Source organism: Triplophysa dalaica, chromosome 17 (genome assembly GCF_015846415.1).
Source record: "Triplophysa dalaica isolate WHDGS20190420 chromosome 17, ASM1584641v1, whole genome shotgun sequence".
In the NCBI taxonomy this organism is placed as follows: domain Eukaryota; kingdom Metazoa; phylum Chordata; class Actinopteri; order Cypriniformes; family Nemacheilidae; genus Triplophysa; species Triplophysa dalaica.
The window spans coordinates 16,095,741-16,105,678 of NC_079558.1; the positions used below are offsets into that span (position 1 = coordinate 16,095,741).

Genomic DNA, 9,938 nt, shown 5'->3' on the forward strand with positions numbered 1-9,938 from the left:
AATTTCTTATTTTCGCTAAACAATTCTCCTTAAGTTACATCATTAACCACTTGACAAAATGACTTGAAATATGCTAATTCAGGGGTTTCAGTGTTTTTAAATACATAACTACAATGTTTTATTGATTTATTGACTCATTTTTCTAGTCTTAAAAGACCAGCCCGTTCTGAGACACAAATGTCACATGGATTCTTATGGGGATAATTACTGTGAAGTTTGAATTGTTGTGATATTTTCTGAGACCAATTTCTGCTTATCTTATACAGCTCCAGTAAAAAGTGAACCTATGCCTGACAAGGGAGTGTTTGTAAGGTGGCACTCTTTTTTTGTTTATTTGTGGGTTAATATTAAACAGAAATGACAACTTATTTTAGGCTTATTTCACAGTAGCGCCATTTATAACATTACAGCAGTGCATGAGGCCACATGGAAATGATGCTTGCAATACTATAGCAACTATTTAAAAATGAGTAATATGTAAAAACAGAAAAAGCAAATGTTTACTTGTAAATGCTGAACGATAAGTAAACATAATTCATTTCAATTCCACGGGTGGTCCCTAGACAGTTTTATCTATAACACCATTTTTATGAGATGTGAGTGGCTTAGTTTTGCTTTTTGCGCAAAGAATGAAATGTATTATCCTTGTGTTGCAAGCATAATTTTACATAAATGTATATTATATGCTAATATACTGTTTTATATTGATAGTTTTACTGTTGTGGTTTAATCTTCTGCTCGAACTCTTTTCCAATGATTATTCTCACTGTTTTTAAAAGGAAATTCCATGAATTTTACTGTTTAAAGAACCCTCCCTTGCACCCAGAAGTTAAGATAATATTGCATAAAGTTTGGAATGTTGCCATGGCTGTCCGTGAGTTATATAAGCTTGCACGTGAACCCGCTGACCAGAATAACGCAGAAAGATAACAGATAGAAAGAAAAAATATAGTAGTAATAAGAGCTCTACGTTACAACGGTTTACAGTGGCTGGCAAAACTCTAGCTTTCTTTAGGAGTAGCTGAAGACAGATAATTGCAAAAGAGTTAAAGTGTAGTTTAAAGGGTGCTACGTTGCTACTGAAAAAAACTACTGGAGGAGGAGGAAAACCTGGAATAAATACACGCTCTACAGAACCAGCAGTAGGGCTGCCAGAGGATAGTAGGATATTCCAGAAGACGTTTGTGTGGACATGGAAGAGAAACCACTGAGCTATGAAGAATCCATAAGGAGGGCTGGTGATGCTCTTAAACGCTTTCCTCTGATAGACGTTCAGGGTGTACCTCTCATGAGCACGATTGCTGCAAACTGGAAAGCAGTTTCTGAATTCTCTCCCGACCCATCGGACCTGCTTATTGCTACCTACCCTAAAGCAGGTACAATACAGAAATCTAACGCTGCACTTTTCACTTCCAATTTTTCCTGATATCTGGTGGTATCAGATATTCTTGATTGTGTAGCAGGCATACTTTTTGCTTCACGTTGATTTAAAACTTTTAAATTGTTTCCAACTGGTGTACTGCCTATCTTTGGAAGGAATCCACCATGTATTTTTTGGGGTCTTCATTCAGGGTATTCATTATATTCTTGTGTGTAGACACTCTGTCCACCTTAACTTCGGAGAGACTCTGATTTCCCCAAAAAAATCTTTATATGAAGATCTAAACGTAGGTTTGGGAGGAGCCTAAACATTCAGTTAGGGATGCAATGATAATAGATTTTGTTGGTACGCTTAGCCTGGAATAATACTGGCCCTGCCCGGCCAGAAAGACAGAAAGTAACCCAACTATCATTGTGTGGCATGTCACCAGTCAGAAAAACAAGAAGTTGGTGATGCATGCATTTGATACAAAGTTTATTTAAAGATTTGATTTATTAAATTCTAAATTAAAAAGATGTTTAAAATGATAACACTCGAGAAGACAAATATAGGGTTGAGAAACAGAAGGGTATAAGGGACATTTAATCAACTTTACAGAAGAGCCAAGACAAAAAATATATTGTTTCATCTGACTTTGTGTATTGATTTCAATCTTTAGTAAGAATTATTTTAAACACATGACGGACAGTATCGTTATTGAACAGTATTTAAACATTTGTTCAGAAGAAAACCAAAATCACAAAAAAAACGAATAATGTCACATGCGCATTTTTGCCACCAATGTTTCAGCCATTTTGAACCATTTGCTATCCAAAGGCTTCTCTCCACAACTGGCTTAGTATGTTCGGTAAGTCTTTTGGCTTCTAATGAATAACTCCAAATTTATTAAAATTTAAACGGCGTAATTTTTGGCAGTAGAAAGAGCTTATAGGGGGCTTTCATTTGATATATATAAAAAAATGAATGTGCTTGTAACGCTGAGGTCTGGGGTTGGATCCAGATGAAACAATACAGGACAATGACTGGAAACACTGGAGTATAAATGCACAGACGAATCAGGGTTAACAAGCAAACAAGACACACCTGGGGAACCAATGAACAAAAGAACTACGACACCACAACAACACAAGACAGGACACAGAAACTCAAAAGTACAAACAAAAAGTGCACTGTAAGATAAACATAAACATTAAATAATAACAATAAAACATAAAAACATATGAATGTCCCATAAAGCAAGTCAATAGGTTCAATTCAATTTAATTCTATATACAGTATATAACGCTTTTAACAATGTGCATTGCTACAAAGCAGCTTTACAGGAGAAAAACTGAGAAAAGGTAAAACACAGTTCAGTGCATGGTGTTTGTAAAACAAGTAGGATCATTCTAATAAAGCAATGTTCATGTAATTTTCCGAACCTTTAGGCTTATCTTATATCAGCAGTCTCCCCATGAGCAAGTCAACATGACCCTGTGGTGAGGAACGCAAACCCCATTGATAAATTAGCTTTCCTGTAGTTTTCCTGTAGCTCAGTGGTAGGAGCATGGCGCTAACAACGCCAAGGTCGTGATTGCACATACTTAGAACAAAAATATATAGGATAATAATAAGTCCGTCTGCCAAATGCATTAATGCATAAATGTTAATGTAAATAAATGGAGAAAAACACCTCGGGAGTCTCAGTCGGTGGGCAAGGTCCCCTATGACGTGTCGGAACTGCACTCATTGACTTTAGTTACTGTATAAATGTTTTGGTCTGAACAATAAACAAGATTATTGTCGGTAATGTACCTCATCTGAAACTTGAGACGAACATTAATCGCACACGTTTCCTGTTCACTGAATGGCACAGCTCTCGAAGTTGGAATTTAGAAGGGAGTCTTTAGCGGTGCCTTACAACTGCACAAAAACGCGGTTAGGAACACATTGCTGACATATGTGCAGACCGATTGCCTAAATTTTTTACATAACAAATCACAAAAAAGCGACTAGTTCGATTACAAAGGGGTTGAGCTCAGAGACTGTGCCGAGCCTCAGGTTTGAGCCCTCTTTGAGGACAGCACTTCAAGTTTGTTTACCATTAACTATCAAGACTGAATGATCAGTCAAACTCGTCAAACCTAGTCACTAATTAGTTGCTAGATGTTCCTCTAGCTGTTTGTTTTTAGTAACACTTTTCCAGCCTTTTGTTGTCCTGCACATATTAAAATGTATCTTATTTTTTGTGATATTTTGGGTCGTACATTTAGGCTACTTGAGCTTAAACATTATGTTCCCTGTGAATAAAACATGGGTTCATGAGATTGGCAAATCATTGCATTGTGTTTTTCTTTTCATTTTAGACAGCGTCTCAACTTTTAGTGATATTTTTGCGTGTTCAGGTACAACCTGGGCTCAGGAGATAGTGGATCTTCTCCTGCACAATGGGGATGCTGAGATGTGCAAGAGAGCACCCACAGCTGTCCGTATCCCATTCTTAGAAATATTCTCTCCTCCACCTATACCATCAGGTACAGGGCACAAACACACATTCACATTAGTCATAGTATCCTAACACTTTATTATATCCTTATGACCATTCTAAAATATAACTTCTGTTATGTGTGTTATCTCTAAATGAATCTGTGTGTGTATATAATTTACATCTTGAGGTTTATGTTAATTTATGCTGCATTAAGGGCTTGATTTACTTAAGCAAATGAAGCCTCCAAGAGTCATCAAGACTCACCTGCCCTTTCAACTTGTGCCAAAAGGTTTCTGGGAAAATAAATGCAAGGTAAGAGATCAATTAGGATAACAAAGTACAGTGCGGATCAGTTCAACGTAAAGCTTATCGAGGTTATTGATATTTATACACATTAGTAAATAAAACATACTAATGTGTATGTATATGTTATGTATGTATATGTTTATAAAATCGGTTAAAAACACACAAACTGCCTCTGGACACGGAGTGGTGCAGGGATGACATATTTTTGTAGGGCAACCCAGAAGTAAGCGCAACACTGGTTCCCTCGACTGAAAGCATGTCCCATGGACTTTTGGAAGATCGCAAAAAATAAGCTCTATGATTAACAAATATTTAAGATGTTCACACGTTTTGTCTATCAAGATAATATTTACAAATGAATACAACATTTGTTACCTTTGAAGCCTAAATACAATTGGCATCAGTAAAAAGCTAACATGAGGCTAGACAGATACGGTTGCAACTTTTTCAAATTTCTTCAACTTTATCTAAAAATCTACGTTTTTAGAGATCTGTTTAAGTGTTGGAATATTTGTGAGATTTATATGCGCGGTGACATCTTACGTCCCGCCAAAGGATGTAGTCTCTTTAAGCAACTTGTTAGCAACTGCCATTTTAAGACACAAAAAAGCTTGAAAATAACACGAGGGGATTCTTACTGGTGTGCTTTGTGCCACATGAAAATATTTAGAGGTTTTATTAACCACAGACCCATTTTAGGTTATTTATCAAAAACCCACTAAAAAAAACATGACTTTGGGGCAATGAAACCGGAAGTGCTAAAATGCTAACTCGCTTCAGGGGTTTACATACATAAATACGTCATCTCTGAAGTAATCTATAGAGGTCTTCAAATCACATCATGTGGCATAACCACACTGACCTTTTCAGGTTATCTATGTGGCCCGAAACGCTAAGGACAATGCTGTAAGCTACTTTCACTTTGATCGTATGAACTTAACCCAGCCAGAGCCAGGACCTTGGGATGGATATGTAGACAAGTTCATGAAGGGGCAATGTAAGATAAAGCTACATATTAATTTGCTTTCTATATAAATTGTATTATTTAAATGATGTGCATAATGCTGTATTCATAAGTGAAAAGGTTGTTTTGTAACATATTCCTGGTGAATAAACAAAAAGAAACCCAATATAAACCTTCACAGAAATTTGAGCGGTTTCCATTAATATTCCATTATAAACCATGAGCTTTTTCCAATAATTAAAATCATTTCAAAATTATATTTCATATACAAAATTAAATTTTGAGTGTGTTTTGACCATTATTCCAATATGATTAATCTGCCTGATAACACCTCACCAATAGAATCTATCACATACATGTAGTTTCCATTAAAACTAATACAATTCTCTTTATAACCATTAAAACCGTAAGATTGAGATTTTCCCCTGTGTTTTATGCATGGTTCTGTTGTATTTGAGCAGGTATGTGAAATTAAATCATTTACCAAGAATCTTAACTTGCTGTGTTTTTGTGTTCCAATGTTGTTATAGTGAGCTGGGGCTCTTGGTATGATCATGTAAAAGGTTACTGGAAGGAACGAAAAGAAATGAACATCCTCTACATCTTCTATGAGGACATGAAAGAGGTGGTTTTGTCATGCTAATGTATCACACTTTGTTAAAGTCATTTTAATTTTCCCAACATGAGGATTCATTTCTTTTTCACGTTTCACCAAGAATCCTCATAAGGAAATCGAAAGAATCATGCGCTATATGGAGCTCTCAGTTCCTGATGATGTCATAGAGAGGATTGCACAGCTGACATCTTTCAATGTCATGAAGGACAATCCAATGGCCAACTACTCATATATCCCAAAGCCAGTGTTTGATCAATCCATATCTGTCTTCATGAGAAAAGGTTTAGTACATTTTTTAGTACTCTTCATTCTATACTTTTTTAAAGGCTGAGGCACACATAATGTGATGCTCATAATACGTAAATGCTTCTGATGCTCCAACTTGTAAAAGCAATTCACATCTTATTCAGTGTTAAGCACTGATAGGCCTGAAGAACTGGATTGCTCACAAAAACATAACATTGAAAGCCACCATGTTGGTATGCCCAAACATTTTATGTTAAAGGAAAAATGAAGCAGGAATTCAAGTTATTTCGTATTTAATTATTTAGTAAAGAGCACATTAAGCAGTTAATGTGTGTGACATGGTCTTATTGGATGGTCAAGGGAATTGTATGGAAATTAAATAAATATCAACTGCTCCTCCAAAGATTGCGTTAAGACGGGGTGAACAGGGAGCACTATAGTCATCGTTTTTATTTTCTTTGTATCACCAGTTTATGCAAGAAAAAGAAGAAATAAAAAGTAAATTTGACCTAAATTATATTTTGCATCACAAATACAAAACTCTCTAAATGAGACTGTCGGTGGACTTTTTTAATGATCACAGCCTTGGGTTGTTCGTGGGTGTCTAATGTGAAGTACAATTCAAGTCTGAAATGAGCTTTGTTTGATTTAAATGTGAGCCAAAGTCTCAAATTTTTGTCTGCTCATATTATATAAACTACAGGTTTTAAATATAGAAATAATAACGTCTTATCAAATGAAATGACTGTTTGTGTACACAGGGGAAGTCGGTGACTGGGTCCACCATTTCACTCCAGATCAATCCCAGGTGTTTGAGAAAGACTATGCAAAACAAATGAAAGATGTGAATATTCCATTCCGCTTTAACATTTGACTCTTTGTTTAATGCATTTATAATCTGTCTGTAAGATAATCGTTGTAGCTAGTCGCATGTCAGTGTTTCAAAGTTTACAATATGCAATCGATAACAGAGTATGAAACAGTCTACCATGTTAGGCCTATGTGTGAGAGAGAGTAATCAACCAAAACACCTTAAAACGCATCTAAAATCACAAGTTTCTGTATGTGGCTTATAAATGATCTATGCTTTTTTATAACAGGAAATTATTTCTGTTTAAAGCATTTAAAATAAATGTCTGATTACAAACAATAAATAAGGTTTTAAATTGCTTTGTCAAGTTTTCTGTTTTTTTCCCCAGTACTTTTATTTTGAAATTATGGCCAACGTCTTAGTTTTTCTTTCTTTCCTTCTTCCTTTATCTAATTTGTTTCCATATATACCCATCACCGCCAACAATATTTTTTATAGCTGCTTTTTTTCTTTCTAGATTTTTTTAAAACTAGCTTATGTTTGTTTTAATGTTTTTATAGTTTGTTACGGTGTAGTTTTGGGATGTCAGCTAGTGCTGCTCTACTAGCTGGGGTGTTTTTAAGGTTAATTTACTTCACAAGCAGCAGGTGATAGCAAGATATCCATTTATCATACTGTTTTAGTGATTGTGACAGCATGTAGGTTATGGTGAATAATTCAGGGTGCTTAGTTACGAGCAGCATCATAAATAAATGTTTTTAAGGCAAAAACTGACACAAAATGTGTAATCCGGCATTCACAAAAGTACGCTGACAGACACAAATGTATAGGCCTAGTACATATTCTTAAATTCAGATTTGAAGTGCAACCACAAATAGACATATGCACAACCTCTCAAATCCTATAACTGCAGCTTTAAATCATAGCGCCTTGACTTTTGCATCTTACTACTACGCAATAAACCTGTTGCCAAACAAATGAGCGAACTTGAAACTCAGAGGTGAGAAAGACCGGCGTCTGATGATGTCACGCAGCGGAGCCACACCCCCCCCTAATGGTCATTTTTTACAGAGCATGACTGAGGGGAAGATCTCCCTGCATGGGGACCATGCCCACAGGCCCCCTAGATTTTGCCTAATCGAGCCCCCCAATGTTCACACCATCTCGCTCTGCCCCGTGTCTTCCAATAAACAGCATTTCTTTAGGATGATATGCTTTATGCAAGTCCTGTTCTCCCTGTATTAGGATATTGAGATCTATCTATATAGGTGTAGGAGGGTGTGAAAGTATGCCGGTGCAGATCCAGTGATAGTCCTGTAGGTAAGCATTAGTGACTTGAATCTGATACGTGCTTCAACCGGTAGCCAGTGGAGATTGATGAAAAGGGGTGTCACATGAGCCCTTTTGGGCTGTTGGAAGACGAGGTATGCTGCTGCCTTCTGAACCAGCTGGAGAGGTTTGATAGCCTTTACAGGAAGACCAGCAAGGAGAGCATTGTAGTAGTCCAACATTGAGATTACCAGGGCCTGGACGAGGAGTTGTGCCGCATGCTCAGTGAAATAAGGTCTAACCTTTCTAACGTTGAATAAGGCATATCGGCATGACCACGTTGTCTTTGCAATGTGATCATTGAAGGACAGCTGTTCATCAAATATGATTCTGAGGTTCCTTGCTGTTTAGGAAGGAGTGATTGTGTTATTGCCAACTTGGATGGTGAGAACGTGTTGCACCGTTGGGTGTGCCGGAAACACAAATAGTTCTTTCTTGGGAGGGTTCAGCTGGAGGTGATGCTCTTTCATCCAATCTTAGATGTCTTCTAGGCAGGCTGTAATGCTAGCTGCTACAGTGGTATCGTATGGTTGAAACAAGATGAGGATCTGGGTGTCGTCAGCATAACAGTCATACGAGAAGCCATGTGCCCGTATAATGAGTCCCAAGGATGTCGTGTGACAGGACACACTGAGACAGTGACAAAAACCAGGAGAACATGGCAACTAAACACAAAGGCAAACAAGCATACATAATAAGGGGATTGGGGTGGAACAATAAAAACAATAAACAATAATCATCCTGCAGACCGCTGGTAGGCGGTATTTTTGTGGCTTGTTTGGTTACTGCTGATACAGAGTTTCTTTGCCTTTGTGCGGCACTGTTCAACTGACCAATTCCTATTTATATTAAGCGCTCCCTAAACACTTATTTTATAAATAAATAAGATATTTTATAAATTTAGTTTTTTTGTGAGTTCTGGAGAGCTGCTCTGCAATGTGTTTCTTATGACCAAATTTTAATCAAACACTTCACGACTTCCCTGCTCCAAGTGAGCCCATGGTTCATTTTGGGAGTGTGACAATCAGAGCGGGACAAGGGCCATGAGGGAATGGCGTTAGTGATAATGATCATCAGCTGCGCATTGAACCAGTCTCGCATCTCTTGCGGCGGAGCTCAAGAAGCATAAAAGGAGGAGAAGGATGAGAGAGAACCAGGCCTGGATTTCATGTTACGTTTTATTATGTTTGTGTGGCCGTTTGTGCAGCACTTTACTTTTGTTTTGTTGTTTGTTTATTTTATTAAAAGTTTGGTTTAACATTCTCCGGTTCCCGCCTCCTTCCTTCCTTACTTTGATCATTGTGTCATGATTCCACTATCATGCCATGTTTATTCTCGTAGCGGAGAATATGGCTCATGGCATAGCCTTAAGTTGTGTGGAGGGAGAGATAGTTTCCCTAGGGCCTTCTATACTCTCTCTCCGGTCTGCGTCTGTGTATCCCACCCTTTTCGTCTCGTTAGCTTTCCCATCAGTGTTTCATCCCCTACACCTGGTCCTTATCAATTATCCTGTGTTTGTTCCCCTTTAAATGATCCTCGTGTCTATTGTCCTGTGCTCGTTCATTGTACATTGTTCTCTGTAAGAGCTGTGACTGTTGTAACTGAGTGTGGATGCCTTGTCTTGCCCAGTTCCTAGTAAGTGTAGTTTAGTGTTTAAGTGTTTGTTTTCTTAGTTTAGTCAGTCTGTGTCCTTGAATTAGTAGATAGTTTTTCCAGTCCTGTTTTACCCCTCGTGGATTTTGCTTTGTCCTTTTGTAGTGTCTGTTTGTATATTAAATATCTGTTTAACCCCATATCTGTCGCCTCTTCTGTCTGCAA

The 9,938-nt window shown here is 37.4% G+C and overlaps 1 protein-coding gene across 1 annotated transcript; it reads left to right on the plus strand.

Annotated features, from left to right (window-relative positions):
- Positions 1-906: 906 nt before the first annotated feature.
- Positions 907-7,149, plus strand: sult1st6 (sulfotransferase family 1, cytosolic sulfotransferase 6). Its single transcript, XM_056770831.1, has 7 exons — positions 907-1,376; positions 3,766-3,894; positions 4,063-4,160; positions 5,025-5,151; positions 5,649-5,743; positions 5,835-6,015; positions 6,742-7,149. Exons 1-7 carry the CDS (start codon positions 1,193-1,195, stop codon positions 6,852-6,854), a joined length of 927 nt encoding a protein of 308 aa, XP_056626809.1. The 5' UTR covers positions 907-1,192; the 3' UTR covers positions 6,855-7,149.
- The last annotated feature ends 2,789 nt before the right edge of the window (positions 7,150-9,938 follow it).

Coding starts and splice junctions, on each gene's coding strand:
- sult1st6 (XM_056770831.1), top strand. CDS start 1,193: ATGGAAGAGAAACCACTGAGCTATGAAGAATCCATAAGGAGGGCTGGT. Junction 5,152..5,648: donor CAAGTTCATGAAGGGGCAAT/GTAAGATAAAGC, acceptor ATGTTGTTATAG/TGAGCTGGGGCTCTTGGTAT. Junction 5,744..5,834: donor TCTATGAGGACATGAAAGAG/GTGGTTTTGTCA, acceptor CGTTTCACCAAG/AATCCTCATAAGGAAATCGA.